Source organism: Monodon monoceros, unplaced genomic scaffold (genome assembly GCF_005190385.1).
Source record: "Monodon monoceros isolate NGI ecotype Baffin Bay Population unplaced genomic scaffold, NGI_Narwhal_1 Super_Scaffold_19, whole genome shotgun sequence".
NCBI lineage: Eukaryota > Metazoa > Chordata > Mammalia > Artiodactyla > Monodontidae > Monodon > Monodon monoceros.
This window is the reverse complement of record NW_021703775.1, coordinates 11,342,604-11,357,903: the sequence shown is the minus strand read 5'-3', so window position 1 is coordinate 11,357,903 and position 15,300 is coordinate 11,342,604. Positions and strand designations below refer to the sequence as shown.

Sequence of the window (15,300 nt, the reverse complement as noted above, 5' to 3'; positions counted from 1 at the left end):
GGAGGTCCAAGAAGGAGGGGATATATGTATACATATAGCTGATTCACTTCATTGTACAGCAGAAACTAACACAACACTGTAAAGCAATTATACTCCTATTAAAAATATATATATAGGGCTTCCCTAGTGGCGCAGTGGTTAAGAATCTGCCTGCCAATGCAGGGGACATGGGTTCGAGCCCTGGTCTGGGAAGATCCCCCATGCCATGGAGCAACTAAGCCTGTGCGCCACAACTACTGAGCCTGCACCCTAGAGCCCACGAGAGCCACAATTGCTGAGCCCACACGCCTAGAGCCCGTGCTCTGCAACGGGAGAAGGCACTACAATGAGAAGCCCGCGCACTGCAACAAAGAGTAGCCCCCACTCGCTGCAACTAGAGAAAGCCTGTGCGCAGCAACGAAGACCCAATGCAGCCAAAAATAATAAAATAAATTTATTTTAAAAAAGTACCTGTCTCCTTACTTTCTTCCCATTATTTTTCCATCTACTAGCATTAGAGATATTAATTTTCAATAAGAAATAGTCCGTAAGGAAATTGCATAAAGAAAATAAGGTTGGAGCATACAAGATGGGATGTGGCCAGATTGCGGCGAGCAAGGCATAAATAGGTGACAGAGGTAGAAATGCAATTGATTTTTGTGCGTTGATCTCATATCCTGCGACCTTGCTGGACTCACTTTTTAGTTCTAGGACCTCCCACCTACACTTTTTTTTTTTTAATATTTATTTATTTACTTGGCTGCGTCAGGTCTTAGTTGTGGCAATGCGGGATCTTCACTGAGACGTGCAGGATCTTTTAGTTGCAGCGTGCAGGATCTTTAGTTGAGGCATGTGGACTCTTAGTTGCGGCATGCGGGATCTAGTTCCCTGAACAGGGATCAAACTGGAGCCCCCTGCATTGGGAGCGCGGAGTCTTAGCCACCGGACCACCAGGGAAGTCACCCCCCTACACTTTAGATTTACAGCTCATCTCTACTTGGGTCTCATGCTTTCAGTAAAAATCTTTCTTTTTTTTTGCGGTATGCGGGCCTCTCACTGTTGTGGCCTCTCCCGTTGCGGAGCACAGGCTCCCGACGCGCAGGCTCAGCGGCCATGGCTCACGGGCCCAGCCGCTCCGCGGCACGTGGGATCCTGCCGGACCGGGGCACGAACCCGTGTCCCCTGCATCGGCAGGCGGACTCTCAACCACTGCGCCACCAGGGAAGCCCTCCAATATATTTTTAATTGAAGTATAGTTGATTTACAATGTTGTGTTAATTTCTGCTGTACAGCAAATTAATTTAACGATTCATCTTTCCTAAAAGCCAACCCCGTTTTCAACTACCCCATTTCTATCACTCCCTCCACCACCTGGTTAGCCTCTTAAACAAGAAACAGCAAATCAACTTGGGAAGCATCCCTTCCTCTCTTTTTGGATGAACATAATTCATTCTGTTTCATTTCCCTTAAGAACCACACTCAGATTCCCTGGTTCCTCTTCATTCTCAGTTGCCAGTTCTTCAGATCAGACTTCAGTCTCTCCTGCTCCACAGCACCTTGCACACTCTTTTTAGAATAATCACCCTAAAACACCATTTTCCTACGAATGCCCTGAAACTACCCATCATCTTATTTCCTAACATAATTCTTTTCATTCTTTCATATTACCTTCCTTTATGTAATATGGCAAAGATAGGTTCAATCACAGCAAACTCACCTCATATTCTTTTTTCACTTCATACAGTCAATATTTTCACTGTCTCTGCATTAACTTCCCAATGCTAGTGGCCAAAGAAATAGCCCATTGTGTGGATGTAAAAAATGACACGTTTACTGACTGCTGGACAGTGGGGCTGTTCCTAAATACAATTTTGCTATTACAGGTAACACAATGGTAATGTCTTTGCTGTAGATCGCCCTTGTTACTTTTTAACTATCTCCCTGGAGTAAATTTTCAGGAATGAGATGAGTGAGCCGAAAGCAAAGGAACTCTTTCTGACCCTTGCTGTGTGATCCTATTGCTGCTTCAAAGGGCTGTGTATCACCACTGGGAGGGAGCAGTTCACAACAAATTCAGCAACACGACCACTGAAGGGTTTTGTTTTCTTACTTTGTAGATGTAAAATGATACATAAAATCCACATTTATTTTGTAAGTTTTGTACACCAGCGTAGCATGTTTCCATGTGTTTCTTAACTGTTTCTTATACCGTTTGTTTCTATCCTCAGTAACTACACCTGGAGGATATCTGTTTATATCCTAAGTCATGAAGCTGGGGTTCTTCTAGGAGCTTCAAGGTCACACTCACAGTGGTTTTTCAGGTTGTTTCCATCTCAGCATTTAGCTAATCTGGAAATAAATACATCATTAGCCTTCTTTCTGACTAGACTACGGGTCCCTGAGGGCAAGAGAACCATGTCCGTCTCATTTATCTCTTTATCTCCCTCCAAACGTTCATTACTTCTCTTATTCATTCATCCATCCATTCACTCGTTCGCTCAATACATATATTGAACCTTTGCAGCATGCCAGGTGCTGTCCTGGCCCCAGAGACAGTGCTGAGTACAGATGTGACATGGTCTGATTGTGCTCTAACAGGATCTCTGTCTGCTGTATTTTGTGTAGACTCTGTAGAATGGCCAAGAACAGAACAGGGAGCAATGCTCCAGGTGACACGTGAAGGTGACTCAGCTCCAAGACGGGGGTGGAGGTGGTGAACAGTGGCTTGATCTGGATATAGCGTGAAGTTAAGCCAACTACACCCAGCATGTAGTAGGCACTAAGTATTTGTTTAACAAGAATAAAAGTCATTCATTCAGCCTAAACAAAACAAATCCACACCACTTATCTCCTCAACTCCCAAAGCAAAACGTCTTGTTTGGCATTTTATTCTCTCTTTATGACCTCCCTCTGCTGCTGAGAATCACTCTTTATCTTGTGTTGGTGAGGGTCCAGGGACCACCTAGGTGGGATCACCGCCACGACTTGACAGATCCTTCTACCCAGGGCCCTGTCTCACTCATGGTTCCGGCACCAGTCAAGTCCATGACACAAGGACACACGATAGCCTCATAATGGCCAGCCTGATTCCAGCCCCGATCCAAAGGAGGAATACTGTGGATGACTATTTCCTCTTTCAGTTCCCCCACTTACTATTAGAACAAAGCTAGGGGACTCTCCTGGAGAAGAAGTCCCAGGAGGGGAGGGAGAAGTAGGTGAGGTACCTGGCTTGTGGCAAGAGTCCAACTCTCCCACTTTCAGGAGATTCCAGGTGATGCCCTCCTGTCTCACGGTTGGTGGAAAAGAAGGTGAGGTCCACTGGACCAGGGACAGAAATGAGTACCAATGGCCAGATGGTCTTCCAAGGCAATGAAAGAAGAAGTAAGTTCAGAATGGAGTGGTTTTTAAGAGAGCACGTGATGGTAGTTGCAGAGATGGACCGTGTCTATGTGATCATTACATTGGCAGCTGCCTACATTTTAAGCCTGAGTTGGTACGACATACCTTATGCCTTCCCTGCATTCACTCAACATACCTCTATTAAGTGCCTATGGGGAGGGTACAGAGATGAACAAGACAGAAAGTCTGTGTTTATATGGAGTGTGCAGGATTATGGGGGAGATGAACAGATAAACTAATGTGTAATAGAGTGCTGGGAAGAGGTTAGTGCAAGGATGGAAAATAAAGCAGGAGAAAGGATAGAAAGCAACGGGCACAGAGGTTATTTTAGATCAGAAAAGCCTCTCTAAAAAAAAAAGAAAAAAAGAAAAAAGAAAAGCCTCTCTGACAAGGCAACATCTGAGCTGAGAAATGAAAAATAGTCCATGAAAGCTCATTCCAGGTACAGAGATGAATTTAGAGTATTTCAGGGATGCTAGGCAGGTGTTATGGCTACAGTACAGGGAGCAAGGCCAAGAATAAGAGATGAGATCAGAGACACAGGCAAATATCAAGTGACGGAGACTTCCAGCAGGACCCGAGTTTATTCTAGTTGCCTTGGGAAGCCAGCTGGTAAGTCTTGAGCGGGGAGTAACATGATCACGTTTCTGTTTTTAAAACATCACTCTGTCCAAGAGCAGGAGAGCTGCTGTGAGCAGGTGTCGCAGTTACCCAGAACAGAGAGAAAAGGAGCTTTGGTTTAAGTGAGAGCAGTGGGAATGGCAAGAAAAGGTCCATTGCAGACTTTATTCTGAAGGTACAGTTAGCAAGACCTCCTGATGCATTAGGTATCGATTGTAAAGCCAAAGAGGACTCCTGGGTTTGGGGATTGAGAGGCTGGGTGAGAAGTGGAATCATATACTCCATGGGAAGACGGAAAGAGGAGTAGGCTGGGGCGGGTGAAGTTGGGAAGGAAATAAAGAGTTCTATATCAGACATGTCATGCTGAAAATGCCTGCTGTTGGATGTGGAGCTTAAAGGGAAAGACCTCAGCTCGAGTTTATTCTATTTTCGAGATACTTCTATTTTTTAATTTTATTTTACTTTATTTCACTTTTTTAAAAATTTTATTTTATTCTATTTTAGTTGATTTGGAGATACACGTTTCTAAGTCACCAGCACGCAGATATTTTAAACTATGTAATGAAACGAGGTCTCCACCCCCGAGGATTCAGATTAGAATAGCCACACATCTAAAGACATCGTTTGAATCTAACAAAACACAATGGGAACCTACAGGGAAGGGAGAAGCGGCAACAGTGCCGACTCACCTTTGGCTCCGGCTGACGACTTTGCAATCCAAACGTTGCCCTCTCCATCTTCTTTCTTTCTATTATAAGAAGCCAGGAAAAATTCTCTCTCATCTGTCCTTGAGCTCTGGATTGGCGGGTGGATTCCATTCTGAGCTGGAGCAACTGGGGTCTTGAGGTTAGTTGGATAAATCACATAGGACTCGGGGAACCATGCGCAGGACTCAGCCAGTTCTGGGCTGGTCTTGACGAGCCTGACAGATAACAGAGGGTCAGTCTCCCTTCTGAGTACCCTCCGTCCCTCTATTCAGAACAGCCAGTGCTTTGCCCCAGAGCTCTTGAAGGAAGCCGGGCACGACCAGGGCTAGGTCTCCTTTTTATCCCACTCACGGGGCAGACCTCCAAGGCACCACGGGGCAGCTCACAGCTGTTACCCGCGACCTTATAGGCATGCTCCGGTGAATTCAAAAGGGGCTTAAAGTCCAGAACTTCAGCTCCTTTTAAAATGCATCTCTAAGGAAACTTAGCTTGAAGTAATCCTGAACCAACATCTTTTCACCGAACATGCTGTAGCTGAGCTAGACCCACCCTAAAAAAACAAAGTGGAGAACTGAGGAAACCATTCGGATTACTAGCAAAAAATACCACCTTGGCCCAACTCTGGAGAGAAAAGGCTGACACTCAGGAATCGGAATTATCTAAAGACATTTTCGTTCTTCATTTCTTGCTTTTAGTTCAGCCTTGCTTCAGTGACAGAATAAAGGAAGAATCTTTCTAATGGAACCTGGGACTCCAGTGGTCATAACTAAACACACCACCTGCCCCCCCTCAAAAAAAAAAACCCATAATATAATGGAATATAAAGAAAGGCCCTGGGCAGGCACTTAATAAACACAAAGGCTTCACACTGTATCTCCTCTCCAATCAGACCCCTGGGGGGAGGCGCTAGCATCACATTTCACAGATGAGGCACTGGGTCACAGAGAAGTGAATTTCCCAAGATCACAAAGGTAGTAAGAAACAAGCAGGATATAAGCCCTGAATCACTCCCATGTCCTAATTCTAAACCTATCCTTGGGAATTCCCTGGTGGCCCATTGGTTAGGACTCCGGGCTCTCACTGCCGAGGGCCCAGGTTCAATCCCTGGTTGGGGAACTAAGATCCCTCAAACCGCGAGGTGCAGCCAAAAAAAAAAAAAAGAAAGAAAACAGAAAGAAAAAAACCTACCCTTGCTCCCCAGGAATCAGAGGAGGGAGAAACCTGCCCAAAGACTTTCACAGGCCTCCCCTGAGCTGCACTCCCTCTTCTATCTAGAACAGAACTGTTAAAGCCCGGGGTATGATCCATCACCAAAACCCAGCCTATGAGCCAATGGCAGAAATAATGAAAAGAAACTTTAAACTGAGATATTTAAATAAAGCTATTTTTACGTTAGAGGCAATGGAATTTAACTTAAAGAACTCAAAGGAACAAAAAAATCAATACGTTTCTAACTCACTGACCATTCAGTTCTATCTGCACTGTCCAATACGGCGGCCACTAGCCACGTGGAGTTTCCAAGTGCTTCCGAGCACTTGAAAAGTGGCCAATGCAACTCAGAAACTGAATTTTCCGTTTTGTTTAGTTTTCATTTAAAAGCTGAAGCATTGTAAAATATGTTTCCACCAAGCACAACATTACTGTTTTGGCAGATGACGTTTTCACTTTAACTACCATGTGACCTCAGATGTTGTTGTTAGAGGGTGGCGTGCATGTCAGGCGCGTGTGCTACTTCTGGAATTAGACATAAATGCATCACTGTTCTACTGGGGGACAACAGATGGATTCAGCTCATGTGAATTTTTTTCCAGGCACTGATGAAACATTATAATGTGTTTATTATGCACACAGCGAAGTTACAGAGATCGCTAGGTAAATCATAATTGGTAAATAACGTATAATTAGTCTTCTAGTTAAAAAAATGAGTATGGACAAACTTTTAAGTTTAAAACAAAGGCATTCTACTGACACGGAATTGAGTGGGGATGCAGAAGCTAGAACTATGACCAGACAATAAAGAAAAAAATCAGCACTAGAAGAAGACGTGTCACAAATCTCCTAACAAATGGCAATTACAATTTGCTGTGGCAGGAAAAATGAAGTTTGTTGTGTAAGGAGACATTTTCAGCAAATACATAATGAATTTGATAGGTGTTTTCCTCTCAATAGTCTAAAGAGAAGCAATGGAATTAGCAGCTGAAATCAGAATTAAAAACTCAACAAAAAAACTTTCAACGTATCTTTCTTAGGATCTGAGCTTGTAACTTTGGTCAGCTATAAAGTGGCTTGGATTCTTACATACACACGCAAAACGAACATCCTTTTAGATGGAAATGGGGTAATAGAAATTATTTTGAGGAAAAGACTAAAAAGATATTTTATAAAAAGTGAACAATCTTTATTAAGCCATCAATAATTGCCCACAAAGCATTTCTAACAATATTAAAGATTGATTCAAAACCGGAACATTTTGAAATATTTTTCCTTAGCTTTAGATGAGCTGAGTGACATAAGAGATGCTGCCCAATTAATACTTTGTTTTGCCTCAAAAGATTTCCAAATATAGGAAAAAATTATTGTCAAATTGCAGCCTAAAATGTAAACTCGTGGTGAGGGTATTTCCTAATCTTTTACATTTGTCCAAGAAGAATTTCATCTACATGTGAAAAGTCAGCTTCTATCATGACAGACATTACTTCAGCTAGGTTGGGTTAAAATCTGGATTTACTGGGATTTTAATAGACTGACGTTTGCTTTATTGCTTTATTTTGTTGGACCATACGTATTGGAAACATCTGCTTCATTGCATGATACATTTTTTTTTTTTTTTTTTTTTTTGCGGTACGCGGGTTTCTCACTGCTGTGGCCTCTCCCGTTGCGGAGCACAGGCTCCGGACGCGCAGGCTCAGCGGCCATGGCTCACGGGCCCAGCCGCTCCGCGGCATGTGGGATCTTCCCAGACCGGGGCACAAACCCGTGTCCCCTGCATCGGCAGGCGGACTCTCAACCACCGCGCCATCGGGGAAGCCCGCATGATACATACTGAAAACATTTGCACTCTGTATGGATACAGTTGTTGAAATGGTTCAGTATATGCTTGCAAATGCTACAATGGTTCGCAGGTATAGAACCATGAAAGAAACACAAGATGATGAATTTAATGATTCTGTGTTCTTTGCCAATGCTCACTGACTGAGAGATGGAAGAGTTTTACAAGGTCTCCCCGTACTGTAAACTCCAGTTCACATTTTCTTAAAATAAGAGGAATGCTTGTCAAATCGTTCTTTTCATGCAACTATTACCTCATTCAATAATCAAAGATAAAAAATGCAGTGTGGTTTACATTTTTTCACCTATAACCACGCTGCATATGAACAAGCTAAATTTCAAGCTCCAAGGAAGTTGGAAGAAAAGATCTTACTTATGACGTAGACCAACAGGTGTGAGAATTTATGTTCCAACTTCATAATATAAGCCAATAATAATTTTACATAGTTTTATGACTCAGTATGCATAAGGTTTTCCTTGTAATAGACAACATTATGCAAACTGGCTGCAAAAACTAAAGAAAAATTTGAAGAACACTTTGTTGATAATGATAAATTTAGAGTTTCTTTTCAATTTATTCAATACCTCCTCTGAATTCAATATTAATAATACTGAGCTGACACATGAGTTGGTGAATTTACTTAACTTGGACATAGTTTTAAAAATGATATGCTTTTGCTTCAAAGTCAAATCAATTCTTCTCATGTTATGAACCTGCCTTGTCAATGTACATGTGACAAAGGAAAATTATATTTTGGCATTTTATACAGTTACTGAAAAACTTTTACGTATGTCAGAATGACTTGCGTATGTAAATCTACCTTTTCAACCACACATTTTTATGAAATCTAAACATAGGACTTCCAATGAAAATTTAATATCTGAGCTTAGTTGTGCTATAAATGTAAAATATACACACCAGATTTTGAAGACTCGGAAAAAAAAAAGAATATATCCCATTAGTTGTTTTTAATATTAATTACATGACATTTTGGATTTATTTGGTTAAATAAAATATATTATTAAAATAAATTGCACCGGTTTCTTTGCACTCATTTTAATGGGGCTACTAAGCCATTTAAAATGACACATGTGGCCAGCATTCTATTTCTGTTAGCCAGCGCTGGTCTGTAGAATGCCCTTCATCTGAAGCCCTCATTTCCTGTACAGAATCCAGCCCAGTTTCTACCGGAAATCTCTAGCATTTGTTCCCTTTCCAAAAAAGGCCCATTTGGGAAGCAGCCACAAATGGAGGTTTAGTCGCATCGCACATGAGATGTGAGAAACGCTCACAAGAGGAAAAGAAAGCTCCAATCAGGGCCAGGAGGACAGCCCTTGAGCGCTCTGAGACTATGGCCATGGGGCCCTGATGAATTTCTAAAGCTCCCGGAAGTGACAGGCACTTGCTGTACAGGGTCCAGCATGGAACCCCATCAAGGCCCTGGGAAGCCTCGAGGGATGCCCAGGCACACTGCCCACGGGGCCCATTTGTACAGATGAGAACCGTCCTGGCTCAACACTAACTGCTACGGCCACGGGCAACCTGGCTGTCTTCTCTGACTGCCACCTAAGATGACATTTTTTTAACTTTCTGGAGCTCTTTTGAGCCATACAAACTATGGGAGAGAGACAAAATGACAAAGGTAATCATTCCCTCCTGGAATTACTACGGTCCCTTGCAGGACACCTGAGAGAACGAAGGAAGCTTATGAGAATGACGACGACCCCTAGTCTGCATAAGTCATGTCGTCATTTATAAGGTGCCATGACAGGCCACGCCGCGTGCTGCAGAACGGCAAAGGGCATGTGTGATCACCTCCCTCCCCACAGATTCTGAGTGGCACCGTCCAAGGTCACAGAGGTCCGGATACCTATTCAGACCTGCTCACGACTCCAGCTCTGTACTCTCTTCACCCTATTATAGCTGCCAAGTATGCAAATATAGAGAACATTACTTTTTACAGCACCCTCTGCTTTCTACTTCAAAAACAGAATTCAACCTCTATCTTTAGGAAAAAAAATCATCATAGAATAAAGAATGAGTAAGCATTTTATAAAAATTTCTAAATGGGGCTTCTCCAGTGGCGCAGTGGTTGAGAACCTGCCTGCAAATGCGGGGGACACGGGTTCAAGCCCTGGTCTGGGAAGATCCCACATGCCGCGGAGCAACTAGGCCCGTGAGCCTCAATTACTGACCCTGCGCGTCTGGAGCCTGTGCTCCGCAACAAGAGAGGCCGCGATAGTGAGAGGCCCGCACACCGCGATGAAGAGTGGACGCCACCTGCCGCAACTAGAGAAAGCCCTCGCACAGAAACGAAGACCCAACACAGCAAAAAATAAATAAATAAATAAATAAAATTAAAAAAAAAACAACATTTCTAAATGGACAATCTGGATAAATAATCGTGTGCTACTTCTAGTTCTGCTGAAACAACTGTTTGCACTCTAAATGTGTAAATATGTAAGAAGACTTCAGAAAGCCTCGTTCTCCTTCAGGATAGCTGGTAAATCATGAAAATCCATCACAGGAAGAAGTGGATACATAAGTTAGTGGGGGCAGTGAGTCTGAACAAAAAGGTGGAAATATTCCTACCAGCACTCAAACTAGTAAACAGCTAGAGCCCGGAAAGCTGTGTGACTGGGGAAAAGAGCCTTTGCTTTGGGTCAAGTCTTCTAGTGTCTTCTTACCTAAATGATTCGTTTGGCTACACACACATGTTCACTAGCCACTGTGGAGGGAATGCCGGAGACCTGATTTTGGGGGCCACACCCACCTTTCATTTATACAGTGTGAACTCTGGCACGCGCATTATTCCGGGCCTTTATGAAAAGTAACTCAACTGATCCTCACAACAACCCTGAGGTAGCTGCTATTATTATCCTCGTTTCACAGAAGAGGAAACTAAGGCATAGCGTCAAACGCTCACTCTGTGTCACCGTGTTACATGCTTTACGTACATCACAACCTCTTTATGAGGGATGCACCGAGGCTTAGAGGGATCAGAAAATTTGCCCAAGCTGCTAAGAGCTGAAATTAAAACCCAAGCTGCTGATCCTAGATCTTAATCACCGTATAAGGCTGCTTCCTTCCACCTTATGACACGGTTCTTTCGGCACCTGGCTGTAAGCCCACTGCTCAGAGATGGGTGGTGCAGTAGACACTGGTATATTCTGCCCAGGTGTCCCTTCTGAGGGACCCCTGGCTGCCGAGCTTTGGCTGCCAAGGGCTTAGGCGCGCCTCTTTTCCGGGGACCAGCCCGTGCCTAGAAGCGCTGGGGAAGCTGTGTCCCGCCCAAAGCCGGTGGCTGGGCGACGTCAGAGTAGAGAACATGGAGGGGCTGTTCACTGCTGTTCAAGCTCCATGGAGTCAGGCAGAGGCGAGACTTCAGCTGAAACCGCCTCCTCGCTTCGCGTCTTCCCCAGATGCCCTGCCCTTCGTTCTGAGCGCGTTTCTCCTGCAAGCCCTCCCCTTATAAATCACTTCCGCCAGAAGCCCTGTCTCAGGCTCTGCTTCTAGGGAGCCTCAACTTAAGGGACAGACAGGCATGTGCGGTCAAGTTTGGACTGGGACTAAAAGCTGATCTTTGCTGGCTTTTTAAATAAAAGTGTCTTCTCCCTTTAAAGACGATCTCACACTTTTGCTTAAGTGCTTCAGGATGAAAGCCCAAAAGGTTCAGGTGAAAAATGGAAAACACGGGTCTTAAAGAACACTTACTTCACTAAAGAAGCTTTGCGACACAGTTTGTCAGCTCCCCTGTAGTAATTCACCAACTGCATCAGGCCAGGCTCGTGACCTGTGAAGGGAAGAAGAGGCTCAGAAGGGAAACAGACAATTTCTCAAGTGGGAAATGACAATGTCAGCACCAGCACGCAGGAGGGAGAGCAGGGTCACGCTTAGCTTGTCCTTCTCCCCTTTCAGGACTGGGTGTTGGAAAGGGAGCGATTCAGTTGCCTGGCCCCTCCCTCTACGCCCCTTTGCTCAGCATCTCACTGGCAATTCTCACCCTCCCCAGAGTGGCTATTATGATACCGCCATCGCAGGTCTGCCAAAGACCACTGCTGCCTCTGTTTTTTCTTCTTTGGGTGGGAGAGTATTTTCTATTTCGCCTCTCCTGGATCCCCACTGCACTGCACACTTGGCTTAACACATATGGATTTAGTCATCTCTGTACAGTAAGGACTTAAACAGTTAGGCTTTTGATGTTGCTACCCTTGCTTTCTACAGTCATCAAGGAAGGTAGGAGAACTACGATCCTGCTGTTCTCAAGCATGTCTCCCTGTGCAAGCTTCTAGGAGGGCCACTAGATGCTCCAAGAGGCCGTGTCTGTAAATTCAGAAGCCCTGAGGATGTTCTGTGCGTCCTCTCACAGGGAAACCCATTTTCAATAGATTGTACTGCATGCCCCCTCCTCTTTAAAATTAGGGCAAAAGGATACAAATAAAAACAAAAGCCTCAATTAAAAAAATTTTATTATAGTATAGTTGACTTACAATACTGTGTTAGTTTCAGATGTACAGCAAAGTGATTCAGTCATACATATATATATATTTCAGATTCTTTTCCATTATAGGTTATCACCAGATACTGAATATAATCCCCTGTGCTATCCAGTAAATCCTTTTTGTTTATTTTTTATGTAGTAGCGTGCATCTGTTATTCTCATACTCCTAATTTATCCCTCCCCCCCTTCCCCTTTGGCAACCATAAGTTTGTTTTCTATGTGTGTCTGTTCCTGTTTTGTAAATAAATTAATTTGTACTATTTTTTAGATTCAACATATAAGTGATATCATATATTTATCTTTCTCTGTCTGACTTACTTCACTGAGTACGATAATCTCTACAAAAGCCTCAATTTATGTTTAACAGCTTAACAAAATGCAGTTTTCAGCAACACAAAGTAGAACCCCACAATGGGAGCTTGAACCGAAGATGCCAGAGGTAAGAATAATTCATCTGAGAACAGCATACAATCAAATAAAAAGTTTCAGGCGCTAACTAGCTCTCACCATCTCCCTGGACAGATGGACTGGTTCACACCTGAACTACCCACCTTCACATCACCAAGGCAGCAGCATTCCTTGGCCTTTATCCGCTGGGCCATCTCCTTGGGTTTCGAACTGTGTGAAAGGTAAATATCCTTAACAATGAAGGCATATTATTATAACCATCTGGTTGTGGGATGCTGGTTTTTTTGTTTTGTTTTTCTTTTTGTTTTTTCTTCTTCTTTGTTTTTTAAGATGCTAACCTTCTAAAAAATGTTTATTTTATTGAAGTATGGGGGGGTTTGGCTGACATTCTTTTTAGAATTTTTCTTTTTTTAAATTTTATATTGGACTATAGTTGAGTTACACTGCTGTGTTAGTTTCTGGTATACAGCAAAGTGATCCGGTTATACATATGTAATAGTTTGCATCTGCTAATCCCAAACTCCCAATCGGATGCTGTTTTCTTTCCCATAAAAAGCAAATGTTCCCTGAGCAGTTGCTGACTTCATGGTACCTGCTTAGGATTTGGACCTTCTAGGACTCTGCTCCTAACCCTAATCCTACACCCTAGTCCTGAGCCCCACAGCAACACCGATCACCCCTGCAAAGAGCCATTTTTGTCAGTTTTTAATTTTAGGATTCCACCTAAGCTCTTTCAGCCGGGCACTGACCAGTCCAAAGAGGAAAGTCAGGCAGGCAGGGGAGCAGACAGAGCAAGGAGGAAATAAACGTTCTCAACTATAAGCAGGTTTTCTTCTTTCAGGGAAGGTATTCTTCTCGCTGAGGGCTTCCTGGGGAGACAGTTTAACAAAAGGGAATCAATCTCCAGGCCCATTCTCTGTATTCGAAGGTTTCTGGGGGTTGGAATCAGCCCTTCCATGGAGTCCCCAACATAAATCATAAATTTGTATAACAATAAAAAGTTGTCCATGGTCTCATTTCAAAGAAAAAATATCAGGAAGACTAGGCTGAAACCCCATTCATTCCTCAAATCATTACAATTCTACAGGCTCCCACCCAACTGTGTTCTGTCAGCTCACCAAGGGCTAGTCAGTTCCAAATGGCTATTTTCAGTCTTTGCCTATTCAACCTCTCCAACCCGCTGACCACACCTATTTCTAAAAACTGTCTCCTCTCCTGGACATACAACTGTTCTCTCTGGGATGCCCTCCAAGGCAGAGATGACTTTTCCTCATTATTTTCTCCCCTTCTATCTTTGGCAGTACGATGGGGTGCCCACCCCAGGGGAATTTTGGCAGGGCACACGGCGACCCTGAGTGAGGCTGCAATTCCGGATGACTGTGCAGGGAGGAGAGGCCGTGAGACTATGTGCAGGTCAGTGGGATGTAAATGGCAGTGATCTGCACAACTTCTGGATTACGTCATCTAAAAAGGAGCCGTTGGTCCTCTCCTTCCCCCTGCCTCTTCCTACAGGGGAAGATGTAGGCATGGGGGTGCCAGCTTCAACCGTGTGAATGAAGGGAACTCCCTCGGAGACAGTAGGTCAGAGAAACCTGGGTCACGTAAAATCTGCATTCAATGCGCAAGTGTGAAAACGTGCTCTTTGGTGAAACTAAGGGAAGGTCTAAAATCAGACACCCTTCCGCCCTTCCCCGGGCTGGGCTCACTGCTGAAGCTCCCGTTTTCGGAATCCAGAGGTCTTTTCCAAATCCCCTGCCGCTTTATCTGAGCCTTCGGGGAGCTGAATCCTCAGGGTTTTCAACACACACAAGCTCCCCTCCCGAGCCAACACAGACAGGGCGGAATCCCCCGTGGAGGAAATTTGCAAGATGGTCAGCCGCCGGCTCCGCGGGGCCTCGCCCTCGCCCCGCCCGGCGATCTGCCCAGTCGACCTGCCCGATTTGGGGGCGTCAGGACCGGGGAATCCGAGGAACGCGCGGCATTGGCTCCCCGCTCCCGAGACCGACGCCCCCGGGGCTGCAGGGCCGGGTCATTGTCAGGAGGCAGCCGCCGTCCCGGGGGCCCGCCCCGACACTCCCGCCCCGAATTCGATTTGGGACCCGAGAAGGCATGAAAAACGACGGCCTTGGCCCATTAGGGATGCATTTTTTTATCCGCCCGAGGAACGACAGAGGGGAAGGTTTCTGACCTTAAGACAAAAGCGCTCGTTCTACCGGGAGGAGCGGGAGGGCGCGAAACGGGGAAGCTCACCCAGTCTCCCAAAGGGCAGCCGGTTCCTTTCTCCCAGCATCAGGTTGAACCTGGGGTTGTCCCGCCGCAGCCTCTTCCAGTGGCCGGTGGCGAGCAGCAGCCGGGAGACCTCGGCGTAGACGCTGCTGTTCTCGTCGCGCACCACGAAGGTGTACATGGCGAAGGGCCGCGCGACCGGGCCGCCCCGGCAGCCGCTGCAGGAACCAGCCGGCCAGGCGGCGGCTCAGCGTAGGAACCGCCCGGGCGCCAGCCAGGATCCGGCCCCGCCGACCCCGCCCCGCACGCTCCGGCCGCGCCGCCGCGCCCGGCCCCCGCGCAGCTAGGGTTCCCCTGGCGGCCCGCGCCCGGGTGCCCGCGCGTCGGCCCGAGCGGCGAGCGCAGCCCGG

General features: G+C 45.3%; 1 protein-coding gene across 2 annotated transcripts in view; it reads right to left on the bottom strand.

The window, feature by feature from the left end:
• TTL (tubulin tyrosine ligase) overlaps positions 1-15,250 on the bottom strand; it is a 35,837-nt gene extending 20,587 nt beyond the window's left edge. The window contains exons 1-3 of one of the 2 annotated variants that reach the window (XM_029232403.1): positions 14,915-15,250; positions 11,470-11,548; positions 4,689-4,921 (exon numbers count right to left, since the gene is read on the bottom strand). In XM_029232403.1, coding sequence (XP_029088236.1) covers positions 4,689-4,921; positions 11,470-11,548; positions 14,915-15,071 — 469 coding nt within the window. In that variant the 5' untranslated portion in view covers positions 15,072-15,250. Of the gene's footprint in view, positions 1-4,688; positions 4,922-11,469; positions 11,549-12,807; positions 14,717-14,914 lie in introns of those variants that run through there. The other variant, XM_029232404.1, reaches the window with a different exon arrangement.
• Between the last annotated feature and the right edge of the window lie 50 nt (positions 15,251-15,300).